Source organism: Blennius ocellaris, assembly GCF_963422515.1.
Source record: "Blennius ocellaris genome assembly, chromosome: 8".
NCBI lineage: Eukaryota > Metazoa > Chordata > Actinopteri > Blenniiformes > Blenniidae > Blennius > Blennius ocellaris.
In genome coordinates this window covers 10,271,270-10,290,512 of record NC_137657.1, presented here as the reverse complement: position 1 = coordinate 10,290,512, position 19,243 = coordinate 10,271,270, and the positions used below count along the sequence as shown (strand labels likewise).

General features: G+C 42.1%; 1 protein-coding gene across 1 annotated transcript in view; it reads left to right on the top strand.

Moving 5' to 3' along the window:
• Positions 1–18,263: 18,263 nt before the first annotated feature.
• alg2 (ALG2 alpha-1,3/1,6-mannosyltransferase) overlaps positions 18,264–19,243 on the top strand; it is a 40,082-nt gene continuing 39,102 nt past the window's right edge. The window contains exon 1 of the mRNA XM_080500954.1: positions 18,264–18,363. Within this exon, the coding sequence (XP_080357080.1) occupies positions 18,293–18,363 (71 nt within the window). The 5' untranslated portion in view covers positions 18,264–18,292. The remainder of the gene's footprint in view (positions 18,364–19,243) is intronic.

Here is a 19,243-nt window from a genome sequence, read left to right as displayed (position 1 = left end):
TTTCCTGAATCATTTTTAATTGAAGCAGAAATCTTCCAAACAAAATAACCGCCCCAAAAATTCTCCTCATTTTTAGCTTTTTTTTTGCCCATTGTTGTTGTAATATAAAAATATTGCCTTGTTTGTTTTTGAAGTGAATCGAGCTGTTTTTATAAAAATCAGTTGATCTTTCAATGATCTGAATATATTTAGGAAAATGGTTGCCATTTCGACTCCCCGGCTCCAGCCGAGCTGCTCATCACGTAAAAATCTCAATGTGACGCGCGCTTCAGGTGGGAAACTGTGTGAACAAGCATCACGGCAATAAAAGGTGAATCTCCCAAAACTCAGAAAGGTCAAAATCATTTTGCAATAAAATATCCCACGCTGCGAATAAGAGGAATCATGTCCCTCGTGTGTTGCATCACAGCATGTATCTTAACAGTGGCGGACATTTTTTTTTTATAAATAACAATTTGATTTAATTTCCCATTTGATTGTACTTTGCACACTTAATATCTGTGTGAACATTTCTATTAATATTATAATATTTTTGGGGTATTTTCCAAAATCCTTTGTAGATCCAACAACAAATGTTTACTTCGTATGTTATGAAGACTTGATCAGTTTCTACAACAGATCTGTGCACCTCTGCTCAGTGAGAAGCAAGAGCAAATTTCAGAGTTTAGAGAGAAACCTGCCTCTTCACGTCTTTGCCTGTGGCTGTCTGAGAATATGAACCGGGATGCCTGCTTCTACATGCACTTTAAAACTTTATCATTTTTGTGAGTTGACTCATTATGTATAGTGATTTGTCACAATCCCAATTACATGTTGATATTTAACTTGGTGTGGGTGGATGAGATTGATCTTAATTTGTAATGCATCAGTATAGTTTTATGGTCAACACTGAAGCGCAGTGGAAAGTTTGCTGATGGCTGACTCATATCCACAGGTACAGTAACCCAGGTGGATATTTATTAGAGTTGTTCATTAAAAGTAATGCTGTTACTACTATCTGTAAATGTAAATTAAATATTTTTTTTGTGCGTAATCTTTAGGATGCTTTCATTTGTCGTGGACATTTAGTTCTCCAGTTGCTTTCAGCTCTGCATTGGGTGAAATTTCGAAAAATCATCTACTGTGTGAAGAGTGGGCATATAAACACAAAATGTACTTAATAAGATAATTGCTCAGAACATCAGAACATCCTTCAAATGACACTGATTATGATAATTCACCTTACACAAAATTTTTTTTAACCAATCTTGAAAAACTGATAATCCATTGGTTTTTATGCATTTGTCATTATTGTTTACAGCAACACGTACACAAAATGTATATATATATATATAAAGCATATCAAGCGGTTCAAATGTAATGCATCTGCATTATAGGGTAATTATAGACAAAATGTTTGATGTGACCTCAAATGAGTAGAATGACCCTGAGTAACCTCTTGCTGGTGCCTTCATTATGGCCAGCGTCATCGCCACAACTGCCAACAAGAATTGTCGTGTTTTAAACTCTGACTTTTAACGCCTGTCAACCTCGTTTTGCTTTGTATCTGTCCTGTAACCGCACTCCCAGTTGTTGGTTTTGCAGAAACATTGAGACATCCTGTTTTTTTAATGAAATCTCGCCGTGTCTTGCAACAGTGAATGCATTATGTTAGTTCAGGCTTACCTCTGACCTTTGTTTGAAAAACTTCACCTATTATGAATCTCCTCCTCTCAACTTTGACATTTAAATTTCAACTCCTTCTCACGGCCGAGGAATTGGGTTCAGTTGCCTGTGTGCGGGAATCCGACATATGCATATTGGCTTATCCTGGCAGCTGCGTGGGCACCAACCAGCAATTACCTCAAAGCGCCCATGGGTGCCATTGTCATCTTCCCGAAAGCCCTCGGTGCTCAAGACACTCCCATAAAATCATCCAAAAAAGTTTTCCTTCAATGAATGAGCCACATCAGGACTTCCCTTCTGATCCTGAGCCAGCAGCATACCTGAAGAGCAAGTATTTACGCATGCCGCTCCCATGACTGGAAGTGCTGACTTGGTGTGTGTGTGGGAGGATGTGCACTGTCCAAAAATGTTGACATAGTTTCATGCTGATGTAAGAAGATCAGAGAGTTCCACCGTCATGCAATCATTTTCAGGAATATTGGAAATTGAAAATCTGTTCCATTGTGAGTACGCCCACGAGCCTGCGCAGCCGAAGCCAAGTATAATCTTCTTCTTTTTTTTTTAACGAATAAAAACCCAGCATCTCTTTTTGCATCATTTTAGGACACTGATTTTCCTCTCACACTCCTCATAGACATCCTGAAACGTACAGTAACAGAGGACTTAGGAGGGGGAAATTGAATCTGAGCACTAACTAAACCATATATGGAATTTTACTTAAAAAAAAACACAGAAAAAAGAAAAATGACCAAATAACTACTTATTGAGCACTGGCAAACTTCAGCTACTCTACATTATTATTATTATAATTTTTTGTTTTGGTTTTTGTCTTAAACACAAGACAGATCTGCAGGACATTGTTCCAGTTATAGTTTAATGAAAGATCTTATATACCACTTTATCAAATGTATAGTTGGACAACAATAAACTGGAGCCAATCCCAGCTAGCTGGAGGGGAAGGAAGGATACCGGACTGTGGACGGAACCCGGCATGGAGAAAACCCATGTGCACACTGGGAGAACATAGTGAGGCACAGAACGTAAATTTTCACTGAGATTTAAAGTTTCACTTTAAATAACAGCTGAATTCACAAGATTCCACTAACTGCTCACCCGCTATATTTTTTGCTTTCCCACCACAACTAATAGCAGGTAAAATAACCAAACAACAAATACTCAGCAATACAGGGACCTCTCTTTATTTTCAACAAGTCCATGATATGAAGCTGGACAATTACTATATGATTAGTGAAACCATTAGTCTTTGCAGCGTCGCTCTCAGGCCGTTGTCTGTATCACACCTTGAGGTGGGGGATACATGCATTACACCAAAAAGCAAAAACATCAGAGGACTACATTTATTTCAAAAGCTATTATTAATGCTGCAGTCACCAGTGAGATATCTGTGACCATAACCGTGCGCTATTAGTCCTGTGGCGATAGTAGGAGTGAAAATTAGAGCAGCTTCAACTCTGTCGCTGGGACGATGGAGTCAGCCATCCTCCCCTCCCGTTGGGTTGAATAATCTGCTTACTCACCGGATGTGATTCACCTAACTCACTCCGTTAGGGAAGAAGGTTCTGTCGTCTAAATGTTTGGTCAGTAATGTTGTGTAATGTTTGGAAAGTTGTGCGCCAGTGAGATAAATAACTCCATCAGAGCCTCGGCCCGGCCGGCTGCTGTTCTGCTTTGATATCGTCCCTCAGTAAGGAGCTGCGTGGGTCATTAAGGAAAGCATGGATGCGTTTGCTCACGCAGGGTGACGTTTTTTGTTTAAGCTCATATCTTGACCGCGGGGGGAAGAAAATCCCCATTGGCTGGAGTGCGAGCGTCACTCAGATGTCGTGGTCAACTACGTTGTGAGGCTTCTTGTTTTATCAAGTGAAACCTCTGCTCACCCTCCATGCTGCAGCTGTAAAGGAGCATTTATCCCGACATGACAAAGTCTCTGTTTGTTCAGGGAACAACTTACTTGAGGAGATGTTTACAGTGTTGACGGCTGCTAAATGGCCGTGACATGAGCTTGATAACATAATTCAAAGGAGGGAGTTATTACGAATAATGTCCACTGTGTTTGTAGTATTTTTGGTAATGGTCTTGATCATCGGTGGTTGTCCTCTGATCAAAAGTTTGGGTGTCTTCCAGTACACCGCAGAGTTTCCTAGAACACTCTGCTGTGTCCCAGTATAGATTGTGTCCTTGAGATTTAACTAACTGTTGGGTACTTGTGTTGTGTACTTTTAATGAATTACATTGAGAAAGATTTCATGATCACTTATATTGTTGATCATTGACATTTTATTCTTTAGTCACATTTCTTTTTCATCACAGTACTTGGCACATTGTCCATTGTTGTCTCCCACTTCAAACATTTTGCTTAGTTGCATAACTTCTGTGGCTTTGGTGACTTTATGGAGTTTTTGTTTTTCTATTCGTACATACAAATGCACATGTTTTAAACAAAACAAATAATTTAAACAAAAACTAAAAACCTACCTTTTTGAAAAACCTTTTGTATTCAATAACCCCTACATTTTTAACAGGTTTTTTTTTTTTTTTAAACTTACCATTTAAATTTTTCCTGTAGCACTTTGAGAATGTTTTAAATGTAAAGTGCGTTATCAATATTATATTTTAAACTAAAAAAAAAAAAACCACAGATCAAACCTGTTCAGACTCATGCTGGCATGGTTGAAGTGAAGTGCGCAGTCTTATTCATTTTCATGCTACTGTCTCGCTGCTAAACCCCCTCTGGCTTTGTGTTAACCAAAACACTTTCAGATATGCAAAAGATAGACACACCCTGCCCGACACACTCTGCCCGGAGATATGTGGGTCAGGTATGCGGTTCAGTTTTCAATCTACTCTTGAGCAAAAACTGAGGTCACTTGCAGGCTTCTCATTAAAATGCTAAATTCTTTTGATTTAGGAAAATCAACAGCTTTGATTTAAAGGCGCATGAAAGATCTTTTTTTGACGACGTTTGAATAAGACAGAAGAAAGTACGTGGGAAAGACTCATATCTATGCTGGATACAGATCATATTTACCTCCTCTCACACAAGATTGACACTGAATGCTTCACTGTCTTTAGTTTGTTTCTATGAGGACAAAAACTGACTCAAGTGTTATATCAAGTACAGATATTACTAATAAACCACAGTTTAATCAGCATATGAGTATGTGTGAACATTATGGTAATTAGTGACACATGTTGAGAATAAATGCACAGTGGTGTAGTGGTGAACACTATCGCCTCACAGAAGCAATGTTCCTCTATCAAGTCCAGGTTGGTTTTGTGGACGGAAGGAAGTTTGCATGATTTGCCCTCTGCATGCGTGGGAATTTTTTTTCCCACCAAGGTATTCTGGATTTTTATCACAGATTATAGACAAGCATTTGAGGATAGTTGGTGACACTAAGGGCCCATTCAGACCTGGTGTTAACATGCATTTCGTCTGAACTGATGACTTGTGGCGAGGCCTCCAGTCAGGTGTGAACCGGCACAAAAGTGCTTTCACTCAAACCACTTCTAGAGGTGATCGGGCACACATCTGACCACATTGCCTTTGTAGTGTGAACAACATGTGTTGCGAATGTGTCCCGGGACCATGTGAACATCATCAGTGCGCACAGTGAGTTTTACAGTCTTTAAAACGTTCCAACGAAACTCTGATAAAGAACGTGGATGACCATGCCTGGGGGTCTGCAGAGACACGGTGCCTTATGCTTGTACCTGGGCAGAAGATACCGTCCAGAACGAGCTGGATGGCTCACAATTGTGCGCCTGGCCATTTAGTGGAAGTGAAGTAGAGGTCAAAACACAATCTGATCTCAAGTGGTGCCTGGAACGTATGATACGGACAAGTGTAAACAGTCGGGGCTCGCCACATGTGATCTGATCACCTGAAGTGCATGTTAATTCACTGTGTCTCCCTGTGATGGACTGGTGACCGGTCCAAGGTGGAATCTGGATGGATGGATGGAGTATTGCACTGTAGTCATCAAACATGCCTTGTTGTCTCTGTGTGATCAGTAAACTAAACTATAAAAAAAAAGAAGACCAAAAGATATCATATTGACAAACATTAAAATCAATGATTTTCACCAGGTGAAAGAATTTTCTATTCTGTTTGTAGTGTTTGCGTTGTGTGTTGGAACATTTGTATGCACTCCAATGTCTTAGAAAATAATGTCTTGTTTTAGTGGTTGCCTTCATTTTGCTGTATCTGTGCTACCGGAGCGCACAGCCAAACAAAAACCCAGCCTGCCAATCAAACCATTGCTCCATTTGTGGTCCAAACCCCCAAAGAATACGTTTAATTTCTTCTCTCTATGTGTATTTGCACATGCTGGTGAAGCAGAGAGGCCTCTCTTGTAATCTCTCAGACAGTTGCCAGACCAGACGCAGGTCAACGGCGGGTCACGACCTCAGACTAAACCACTTAGCCCCTCTGCTCCACTCTCCTTCCCACTCGCTCTTTGTTCTCCTGTCGCTGTCTTGTTGTCACCCGGTGAAGTCTCCTTTCTCCCTGCTGCCCTTTCTTTAAACTCGCCACTCACTTCTTCCTTTGCTCTGTCTTTCCTTCCCTGTGTTCCCTCGCTCCATTGAGGGGGGAACTTCCACTGCAGCCTCTCTCCAAGAACAGGCTTCCACTGTGGAAACACAGCAACATAATCACTCTCCTAACTGCTTTCCACACCAAACAGGGAAGGAGGGGGAGCTGGGGCTGAATTGTTGGATTCTAATTCTCCCTGCAATACCACTGGGGACACATCAGATCTATCCTAAATTCATTCTGCAGCCTGCCAATGACTGCAAACATACAGTCATGGTTAATAGGAGCAATCTTTATTGACGAGGGGAACAAGGAGGCTCGGCCCTCAGAGACTCTTGATCTCTTTGAGTCAGGTTTCACCAAACTGCCAACATAAAAAACTATGAGTGAGTGTAATTCCCAACATCTGATAGTTATTCTTGCATTCATTTCAGCTGCTGGTGCAAAAAACAAAAAAAAAAACTGTTTATCACGTGCTGACTTTTTTGCTGCTATATTTACTTTTCTTGTTTATTTAAATGATTGTATTTTAGGTGTGCAGTTATGGGCACTCGCACGCAAATGACAAAGATCCCGATGGAGATTGTGACATGCAAAGCAGAGGTCTTTATTTGTCCCTCTGTGCATGTTATTCCTGATAGACTTCTGAAAGACAGTTGCTATAAATGGCTCCCATTAATGGATAACCAAGACACGTAGGTAGGAGTTCACATGCACACACACACACACACACACACACACACACACACACACACACACACACACACACACACACACACACACACACACACACACACACACACACACACACACACACACACACACACACACACACCCAGAGGAAACACAGGATGCATCACATTCAAAGCAGACAGGAATAGAAACAGGAAGCATGAGGTAACCGCCGTGCCGTTACCTCAACAATAACCAGTAGCTCGAATTATGAAGGTGTGCAAATGCTTTTTCCAAAGTGAAACTTTTCTTTCTCTTGATGAAAATCTGGGTCTTTACATAAGGTATCCTTACATAATTCTTGGTGCTTCATGTTTCTGTTTGAGTATTTGAGTCTTTTCCAGTTGTGGGCCTCTGACGTCTTGGAAGCTCTCCTGGCCGCAGCTGTGGAAATGCCCTACAAGCCCCTCACCTCCACCCAGCAGAGTGATGGATGGATGGATGGATGGATGGATGGATGGATGGATGGATGGATGGTTGGATGGATGGATGGATGGATGGATGGATGGATGGGAGCACTGAGTGGATTAGAGAAGTTGTTCAACAGTGCTACAGATCTCAAGGCATGTGCAGAATAAGAGGGGGAAAGTTATGCTCATTTCAGTCTGATGCAAACACCTTGTTTCCAGTCACTGTCACTGTCCATTTCGTTGTCGGGTTTAGTTTTCGGAGCCTCTTTGACCCGAAAGCAAGCTGCATTCCTTGTAAACTCTTTGAGTTCAGAAGCTACACACCCTGCGCTATTCTACATTCAATCAGTCCACTCGTGATGTGCGATACCACCAATATCCATTCCGATCCAATACCGAGTCAAACCAAAACTAGTGTTGTACGTACTGATATGATAGTGATAGTTTGCGTAAAAGTTTAGGTGGTAAAAGAAAGAAGCTAAAAGTATTTGCTTCTAAATTATAGCTATTAAACAGACATCACACAGAGGGAACATGCAAACTCCACACAGAAATCTGAGAGGCCTGGGCATCAACCAGGAATGTTTTTGCAGTGAGGCAACAGCACTATGCCTACCACAGAAAACAATTAATCATACCGATCATGATTTAGTCGTCTATTTGTTCCGATTGAGTTTTACAGATTAAGATAAGACATCTAAAAACAATATTCTTTAGGTTTTTTTTTTCCCCTCGTTATTTGTTTGATGAAACATGAAAGTGGTTATGTGTTTTGATGCGGTGTGTTTCACAATGCAGAATGAAGTGTTTCCTCTGCTCAGAAGGGACTGCCCTCACTTTGCATGGTGGGAAGCCCCTTCTGGAGTCGATCTTCGGCAGGGATTTGCATGCTGTGCACAGGCTGCAGCACCGTGTACAATTCCTCTCTTGTGACTTGCAGGATTTTCTTCTTACGTGTCTCTTTTCATGACACTGACAGAAAGGCCATTAGCGGCCAGAGTGTGTCCTGTGCCTCTCGTTTGTCCTTGTGCTCATTTTTTTTTTCCTTGTTTCTCATAGAACTTTAGACAGGAATTCATCCTGAGAGGCTGCCTGTGTATGTGTGTGTGTGTATGTGTGTGTGTCTTGCTTGTAGTGGAAACTCTTTGGGAATCTGTGCCATGGAATGTCCGGGCAGGATTCCCTCTTTTCCCCCAGCGGAGACGACCATTCACACACACAACCATCGGTACGCAGCATGAACACGTAGCACAGCATGGAAACACACATCTGTCTGTGTGCGCATATTTGCTTCGGCCATCTCGACCAAAAGATTGATTTACACGAGGATGTGCTACCAAATCACAAAAATCTAGACAGTGTTTCAACTCTGTCTTTTTCCTCCCTGTCTGATTCTGACTTTTCCTGCACTCAGTTTCTCTGACTTTTTTCTTCTTCTCTCTTTTCCTCTTCTTCCCCCTACACTGGAATGTAACTTTGATTTGACCTTGTGACTCATCTCTCCCACACTGACCACACCAGTGCCGCCGATCCTGTACAGACTCACTGCTGACCTAGAGTCTCATGGACATATAAAAAAACACACACATTTACATGCACACACTCCTACGCGTACACGCACTCACTTCACACACGCACACGCTGTTGCGTCACTGTCCTGTGGTGTGGTCCGTAACTACTACACAGCTGTCCCTGCTTAGCTGTCATGTCAGCCATGATGTCAGAGGTCTGTTGTGTGTGATTGGCTGACGCCTGAGCATCTCTCGCACATGTGGGAGCTGTGATGTAGGTGCCTGTTGCACCCTGTGCCACAAAGAGTCATGGTTTCGGACAAAATGGTGAACTGAGCTGTGACCTTCTACCCCACGCTGCAGTTCTTACGTTTGCTGTGGATTACGTGTGTCACAGTGGCGGGGCACACACGGTAGTCACCCGGTCCCCATGCAGATGAAACACAACCATAGTGGTTTGAAGTTAAGGTCACATGTCTTGAGCACATGTTCTGAATGGTACATGAAGAAAAACAAAAAGTTATAATCAAGCTTTTGAGATGGGCTGCAAGACTGTATTCAGTTTGAAAAGATTGTCTTTTAATATAAAGTAAGCTTGACTTCAGTGGAAACATTTGATATTTATTCACATTTTCCCAAAATTACCTCTGAAATTTAGGGTTGCTGCGTTACTGGTGGTTTGACCAACCAGGGATGAGCCGTAAATATCAAAGTAATTGGGTTTTTCTGCTTTCAAACTTTTAGTTCTTATAACATTCAATCATGTGTATCAAATTTATTTCCAGCTCTCTCCAGACTCAGAAGACTATATACAAACACCAATCAGCCATAGCAATGTGACCACTTACACTATCTCCTGATCATGGCACATAATAGTGGGTGGGATTTATCAGGCAGCAGAAAAGGAGGCAAGTGCAAGGACTTGACGGTATTTGAGAATTTCTGATGGTATGGCTTGGAAACTGGACGGGAGCATCTCAAACACTCAGGCGTCAACAGTGTTTCCGGTCTGTAGTGGTCAGTGGCAGTGACCTGGCAGGAGGGTCATAGGCAACCAACACTTACTGATACTTGTTGGGAGTGAAGGGTGACTGGTGTGTTCCAATCCATTTTTGAATTGGTTTTCATGAACATTGTATCACGTTGAATGAGCACAGGTACCAAAGTCTTACAAGTTCAAATGTGGCAGCTTTCAAGATTTTTTTCTTATTTTCCATGTGTTCAAAGAAACAAGTCATCGTTGATCGACTCATTTTATAGATGTGGCATCCGGACACTTGCACTTCAGACTTAAGGCGATCTTTACAATGGTGGCTGATTACACTTTAGATGACTAAGACCTGGCCAGCTCGGCTCCAGGCCGAGATGTTTATTACTGGGCACAGACTGAGCAAATAATGAGCTACAGTTCATATCTATATATATGAAGGAGTTAAAATCTTTCCATCGTAACTGGAGTTGATTTTGGGCACAAGGAGCTGTTTTTAATAATAAAAAAGAATAGAAAGATCTACGCTAAAAAGTGGGTCACTCAAAACTACATTTAGAAAAGAAAAAAAAAATCAAAGAAAAAAGAAATAATACACAAAAGTGTGTCATTTGCCTATTGAAGAAATATTCTATGGCATTGGATTAAAAGTGTGTGTGTTTATGTGTGTGTGTGTGTGTGTGTGTCCAGTCATGGTCACCATGGTGAAGTCCTTCTAAAAATTGTCATGACAACTCAATTGACAGCCATGTTATAAGCCAAAACACGTAGCTGTCTCCTACGCATCAACACTATTCACACATTCACTCATGCGCACTCACACACGCACACATACACACGCACGCACGCATGCATGCACGCACGCACACACACACACACACACACAAAGTGTCAAAATAGAGTTATATGTTTGGGAGGTAACATTTTTTGTGTTGTTTTCCCTGCTTACACTGATGCAAGAGATGAAAGAAATTCAGCTCCTAAATCCTTCACTCTGTTTAATCTATAAAACAGCAGCGTACCCATATTTCAAATTTGGTGTTTCTTTACATGACGACATTTCTTTTATTGAGATGTTTTTCTTTTATTATCAAAAACATCAAGACTGCGTCTTTGTGGGAGAAGTCCTCGCAGCATGGGCCTGGAGGTGATGCCACCCTCCGGGTAGGCACCCCCTCCCCACACCCCTCCCATGCTATCCTGTATCTGACCCATTTTTCCTGTGCTCACTGGAGACACGTTGGTGAGTAGCCCCGCTGCTGCCCACCCTTCCCTGTTTCCACTGGGGTGGAAAATACTTGTGGAGTGGGGGGGGGGGAGGGGAGTGGGAAGACAGGGGCAATGGAAGATGAGCTTGGGGGAGGAAACTATCAGGGTGAGTGAGTGCATCCATTAACCCCCCTGGAGGGGCACCTCAGGACGGTTTGAGGATTAGCTCGTGTTTTTGTGTACGTGTATGTGTGAGACTTGACTTCTGGAAAAAAAAAAAAAAAAAGAATCAGTGTTTGTGTAGAAAGCAGCATCCTCTGTGTCTGTCTGTCTGAGTGTGTGTTTCCCCTCCTCTGGTACTGTCTGCAGACTTTCTGCTTGTTGTGTACATCTTTTTAATTACTAATGTTGACTTTTCAAATTGTTTCAACAGTAAAATTTAAATTCCTCAAATTGAATTTCAAGTTGCTAATCTCAAGGTTTAATAATTCCTGAACTTAATGTCTGCAATGTGTTCTTCAAAGTCACATTTAGTAGGTTTTTTTTACTTTGATATCTGCATCTATACACACACACACACATACACACACACGCACACACACACAGACACACACACACACGCACACACACGCACGCACACACACACACACACACACACACACACACACACACACACACACACACACACACACACACACACACACACACGCACGCAGGTATATGGCCCCCCCACAACCGACTCCATGCACCCCTCTCATTCGTCTCAGTATTTATAAAGCAGCGAGGGAGAAAATGTGATCTTCCTTGCACAGTGATTAAAGCTACTTCACCTGGAGAATTACACCAACAAACCAAATCAATGTATTTCAAAACCAAATTAAAGCAGAGTTGTCATTTTTCACACATTGAGAGTGAAACTTAATGACAAACTCACACTCACATTCTTCAGTTCACACCAAAGTACTTGAAACTGAAAGAAAACAAATACTGTCAGTGGTTTGATCCATAGACAAAATGTGATGGGTGTTAACAGTTTGCGAGTAAATAATGCAGTCCCTGCACTTACACCTGTAGTATTCATTCTGTCATTGCATTTTTAAACTGCATTCATTGTTTTGTTTTTTTTAACTGATGTCCTTTCATTTACACTTCTCCACTTCTCTACTTCTCTAATCAGTTTAATTAATACCTCAATATCTTATTTCTATTGACAGCTATCCCATCATCACGGCCTCATTTATTTGTGTGTCATTGCTGCATCATCATGCAACAATGCCGTACTAAAATAGATAAGAAAATGGAGAACTCCTAGTTTGTTGTCTCGTTTATGTACATGTGGGGAAACCCATCATTTACATGTTGAACAACAGTCTGTTTAGTGAAAGAATCTACAGCGTCACATTACAGCATGACATCCACACGTCTGTCTAGTTTCCTGATTTTATGATAGCTTCCTGGTTTAAATAGTGACGCTTGTCGGTCTATGCAATGTTTTAAAAAGTCAAGCTGGAAGTCATCAGCACAAGAGTGTGGAATAAATAAAGAGCAAACTAAAAGACATCAGTCTAAAGTCAAAAGTCTTATTGCAAGGCTTGAAAATGATGTACTTATATGTATTTCTATGGTTTCTTAAGCCCAAGGCTGGGGATTGTTCTTTATTGGGAGATGTGTTTTGTCTTTATTCAACAGTTCTGTATTTCAGGAATAAGTCTAAATCATCAGTGATGATAAAAACACAGAGCAGACTGTTTAACACCTACGGCCCGCTTGGCAGAGCGAGCTGCATGAGGCCCGTTCTGCAGATACTCACACGATCCCGTGGGACTTGAGGGTGGAACTGTAAAACTGGCATCGAACAGTCAATCTGCCATTTTTTCTTTCTTTTTTTTTTTTTTGCTCCGAATGTTTAGGTCACATTGTGGACATTGTGCGGTCCAGTAACCAAGGTTGTGACACAGCGACACCCACTTGAGTCTCACTTGCCGGTTTCAACCTATTTACCATGTGATGTAAATGGAAGTGAAAACACCCACACTCTTCCTAGTGCCATGACAATCATATGACATCAGTAGTGTAATGACAGCCTTGTTATCACCTGGTCAGCCCCGTGAAGCGTTTCAGATGAAATTCAGATGAAATATACCTTATCTATGACTTGTGGTGGATTTTATATCTGCTTCTACATTTTGTGGTTCCACCGTATGAATGAAAACTGTTGGGCTTCCATCTTTAAACGTGCTCACGAGTACTGACAGCTTTTAATTTTATACTTGAACATTTCGCAACAGATCGACTGTTGCTGCGACTGCTGAAAGACGATGTGGGTGTCTGCGGCAGGGAAGTGTGCACTTCGCATGGTTTGACACTTGTATGTGTTGTTTGTGCACGTCTGTATTTCATGTATGTTCTGATCCTGGAAAGAGAAGTGAGATGGACACTTTTCTAAAAATAGTTCACTTCCACCGCCGCTTGCATCACTTCCTCTTTCTGACACACAGACACACAGACACACACACACACACACACACACACACACACACACACACACACACACACACACACACACACACACACACACACACACACACACACACACACACACACACACACACACACACACCACACACACGCACACAGACGGTACGGACACGCGCAACTCACTGAACATCTACCAATTTTCCTTATCTGTCATTTGTCTGCGTGTGCGTGGAAGATGGTTTGGCGTAATGGCACAATGTGTAGGCTAAGTAACAGCTGGCAACTCCAATCAGCAATCAGCACACATGGATGCATTGGGTGCTACGTTACAATGGGTTACTGTGTGGGTCCCCTGGTGACAGGACATACCGCATGCATATATACGTGTGTGTGTGTGTGTGCCTGACTTTGTGTGTGAATTATTGAGAAAGAATGAGAGTTGGAAAGCGATGTCTCACCCTGTGACGTAGACTTCGGGTGTTTTCCAAACCAAAGAAGTGGAACCAGCAGTGACGAGGATGTGACGTCATCACCAGGCCTCTTTTTCTCACTCGCTCACTCAAACTGCGGTCACATGTCTCACGCTTCTTATTTGTCACTTTCTTTTTGTCTGCGTCCATATTTCCATCTCTCTTTTGTCTCATACGGTATCTCTCTCTCTGTACACTGGTCGCTCTATTTTCTCTCGGTCTTTATCTCTTGCTTTCCCCTCTTGGTACACTGCAGGGGAGTAGGCGTTTGCTGGCTGATTTTTTTTTTTTTTTTATGAATGGGATGTGTTGTTTACTCTCTGACAGTTATTTCTGTCAGTGCTGATGATGAACACATACAGCGTGACTACACTTCCTCTTCTATTGCCCCTTCTTCCTCTGATTGGCTAAGACACCTATCTCAATGGCAACGGCTTTTTGGCTACTTATGCATGTGTGTTTTGTTTTTCTTTTCCTTTTTTTCTTTGTGGGCGTACTTGAGTGTGTGTGTCTTTTTTGTGCGTATGTGCATGTGGGCCAGATTGTTGAGGGGTCTTGCGGGGTTTATTCAGAGAAGACTGATAAAAACTTCCTGTTTCCAAGTGAGATGAAACTGTGTTTTTTTTTCCAGTGTAATGATGTCACCACTACCTACGCTAAAAAGAACACATTTTTATCTCAACGTTTTTCTGCAGTAGTACTGCAGCTGTTAAGTAAATAGTATCTCAGTGATAAGAGGACACATGATACCCTTATCTGAAAGACAAGTCACTTTTTTTTAAACCATTTTAGAACTGCATGTTTGAATATTTAAACAAATACATATATTTTTTTTATTGTACCCTTTAAGCTACTCATTTTTCTCCAATTAATTTATTTCTCAATTGATATTTGCAACTACCAATCTGTTGTTTCCTTGTGTTGATTACTCCAGTTTTGAAGAGAAATAATAACATGACAGGTTTGCACTCTAAATCTGTGTTTATTGTGTGATTTTCAGTGGATTTCAGATAAAAGATAGATCATTTTTTTATTTGTCTCACAATGAGGAAATTGTCATTGTTGTAGCGTCAAGCTTAAGTAACTATAGAAGAGGAGCAAATGGAAAGAATACAAACAAACAAAATTAAGAAATGCTTGTTTAGATTCTGTATTTAGTTTGCAGGTTGTTCCACCTGACAACTGAAATGGTTTTGTAAGTGCTGGAGTTTCCTGTCATTTTCCTGCAGGCCTAAAAAAATTACATGTACATACAAGACAAGCACACGCTTGTATATAAGTACCATCATGCAGTGGCTGGAAGGCGTTTAGGTACTTAATCTGCCTTTCCTATATGCAAAGCGAGGCTGCTTTTTTTTTTTTTTTCTTTTCTTCTTTTTCAGATGAGAACATGAGGAAGCAGGTGCACTCCCCAACCTAATTACCCATTTTCTGTCAATCCACACAGAACTGGTGTGTTTGTGTGCTTGCGGGTGGGTGTGTGTGGTGGTGATCTCGGTGGGCGGAGGTGTTTGACTGATGTGTAAATAAGTGGGGCTTGCGGGGTTTCAGCTAGTACAAGTTGTTTCGGAGGGTGCAGGATAGTCACGGTGGCCCCGGAATCATCCTATCGTGACTTAGGCGTGAAGCGTTAGAAGTTTCGGCCTCATATTTGAATTCCCCGCTACGTTATCCTCCTCCATGGATTGTTCAGGGCCAGAGCTGAACGTGTAATTAGCGTGCCGCCATAAAAAGGCTGCGAACGGCACTGGAAAAGGCAAACTGTTCTCATGAGCACACGTGTACACGCACACAATAAAGCGCTTATTATTCAAACTGATACCATTTTCTGTGCACTGATCCAGGACTAATTCAATCACAATGGGCTCTGTTGACACTTCTTTGTGTTCACTTGTATTTGTTCTGAAGAGTGAGACAAAGGGATTAGCACAATCATAATGAAACTATACATCGATGTTTCTGCAGATGACAAAAAAAAGAATCAATCAATTTGTTTCATTCACTTAATAAATTGTATTGCATTAGTTTTGTTTTTGCGGTTTCTGCAGTTGGAGCAACAACGTTGAAATTACGTGTATTTGTGGGAATGATGGAAGTGTTTGCTTTAAATGTAAAGAAAGCATCTTCTACTTTTATTAACAATTTTATTGTCTTTACTCGCTTCATCCTCTGTAGCCTCAAGCTGACACTGAGGTCTTGTTTACATGATGACGTTTCAAATGAAAACGCATTGGGCCTAAAATTGAGCCATGAGGCTCACCGCATTTGACATCATGAATCATGTATGAAACACCCTTTTCTCATTAGGGCTCCTAATGGGACTTTTTAACTGGCTGAATTTCAGGACCCAGGCTGGATTTGGGGAAATACGCTTTGAATACCATGTTATTAGTCCTCCAACTATGTGAAATTGTTGAAAAACTGAATAATATGGGACCCCCCCCCCCGTTTATTTTCAAATCTTCTCATTCTGTTTTGGTACACTTGGCATTTCTCCTGCCAGAATGCTCTATTGACGTCTTCCTCTACCTACTTTGTGTATTTGAACGAGTGTGTCTGAATGTGTGTGTTTGAACTGCTCTGAGGACATCTCGTTTGAGTGTTTCTCCTCCAGTGCTCTTTCCGGTTGAGAAACAGTAATTTTTTTTTTTTCTGTCGATGGGGCTTATGGATCGGCACATTCAGCACCCCACCCCCCCACCCACCCACCCACCCACCCACCCCCCACCCCCCACCCACCCCCCACCACCAATACTCACTCGCCCACACATGTAAACACAGGAACAAACTAGATTCAGATTTTGATTCCACAGGTCAACTGGCAGGAGAGATACTTTCTGAGTTTAGTTTACCGCTTCTATCAAGCACGCTATTAAAATGGACAATAGTCATATCATGAAAACCGTGTAATTGTTCAGTTGTTGGTTCACGCAGTGCTGCGCACTCAACAACGGACACACAGAGAACTCTTTCAGATAAATGCACGTCACTGCTGCATATGTTCTACACGTCTGTAGAGGGCTGTTCAGCTTTTTGCTGGTGAGGGACATAACTCAAGGGTTCACAGATAACCTTAAGCATATAAGCAACAATTGTTTGGTTGTAAACCAGAAGAACACGCTGTCTACTGAAGAACTGGATGAACACTCACGCTACATACTGGTACTTAATGATCAGAGGGGTCTTTGTGTTCTTTATTTGTTAGATTAGAGCTGCATGCTGAGTTTTACAGTCGGTGCACGAGCCTGTGCGGTGGCAGGTAGGCTTCCAGACACCAACGTAGTGGGTCGACAGGCTGAACTGACAGTTTCTTGTGCGGAGATGAGTCAGCAAGCATCTTTCTTTTATTTTCGTGCTCTTTTCAAAAGATGTTGCCTCTGGTTTCTTGGTTTTTCCTTCATCTATAGATTGTAATTGCATTGCTAGATTGCACCATTAATTTAAGCGACATTAATTCATTGAAACAATGAGTGAAAGTAACGTGTTACTTGTTTAAGTTACACGAGGCCCTAGCACAGTGAAAAGCAGGGCTGAGCATGCTTAACAGCTGGATGGTCAAACGCAGAGCTGACATGTATAGACAAGTCTGTCTCTACCAACAGGCAAATCAGTCTCAATTTACACAATTTTCTTTACATGCAAGTTCTGGACTGTTTGAAGCCTAGAGCCTTGTCACAATACTGAAACAGATCTGTATGTCTACCCTGCTGGTTAAAAAAAACAAAACAAATTTTTATTTTTTTTGTACCTGCTTATTCTGTTTTGATGGCTTATGGAAGATTGGAGCCAAATACAACTAAAGCTGGGCAAGATACAACCTGCACGGGTTGCTAATTTTACACAAAACAAACATACTCACTTTCGTACAACCTAAAACTAACTTGCACACCCTAAACTAGAAACTGAACGACCTTTGCTCTATTTTCATGTTGATGCCTGTCTGAACATTGTATTAAGAAACACTGACTGAAGAACTATTAATCTGCAGATGCTCGACTCACTGTCCCGAGTAGACGTCTTTTGTGGTTATGTAACTGCGGCCTTGGACACACTGTTGAGTTTCTCTGGATTGTCCTGCTCGCGCTTGTCAGTTTGCTAAGTCGTCAGGAGTCACGCTCAGTTGGGTACGGTCAGGTGAACGAGTCCTTTCCTCCCTGTGTCCCTCTTTCTCCTGCTCAGTGACGTCACGCGTGCACTGCTGATGGAATCTCCCACTTGTCGCTGCCATGTGAGAAGGAAAAAGCCAGTCATCGGGTCACGATGGCCACCGGATGGTCGACTTAGGAGAGACGTCACATTCACGTCTAACTCCTGCAGCTTTTCGGTACACACCTGGGACACAGTAAGCCGGGGAAACCCTCTCCCTCTCTCTCTCTCTCAATCTCTCTCTCTCTCTCTCTCTCCCTCTCTCTCTCTCAGAGCCACACTGTAATCCAATTAGGACAGTAGTTAGCAGCAGCCGAGCCCAGGCTTCCTCGGACACACGCTGATCCAATTATTGCTGGATGGATAGGCTGGGCAATCCCAGTGTTTCCCAGCTCTAAGGTGCTTAAATGGCACTGTGCCAACGCATTAGGAGGACACCTCATACGCACAAAGGATCCCCCTGCTATTTTTGTGGACATATATGCAGGCTGCCCGGTGACTCAACAAAGATGTGGAAGAAGCCAAGAAGCGACTTCCACTCAGTCAGCAGAGTTACAGAGAGCGGATCGAGGAGGCAGAGCTTACCGAGAGTAGGAGACTTTCCTCTACGCACAACTCCGTCTTCATAAAACTCCTAATCACATGCCAGGAGTAGTCACGGACATATACACTCTGGAAATTATTAACAGGATAGAAGAACAATGAATGGATGGAAGACCTTGGATACTACTGTCACCCAACAAACGTTCACTCATTTTCCATGTGCTACAAAACCATCGATACCATTCGTGGTGTGTGTGTCTGTGTGTATGTGTGTGTGTTTTCTAAGAGGCTCTTCATTAAACAACACATCAAAATGAGGCACTCTTCAAACCAAGGTCACAAAACCATACAGAAGCACTTTCCTAACACTCGCTGTGTCACGAGGCTCTGCAGAGTTGTTATAGTCTCTTTTATTCTCTTTCTCCTTGACACACACGCACGCACACACGCACACACACACACACACACACACACACACACACACACACACACACACACACACACACACACACACACACACACACACACACACA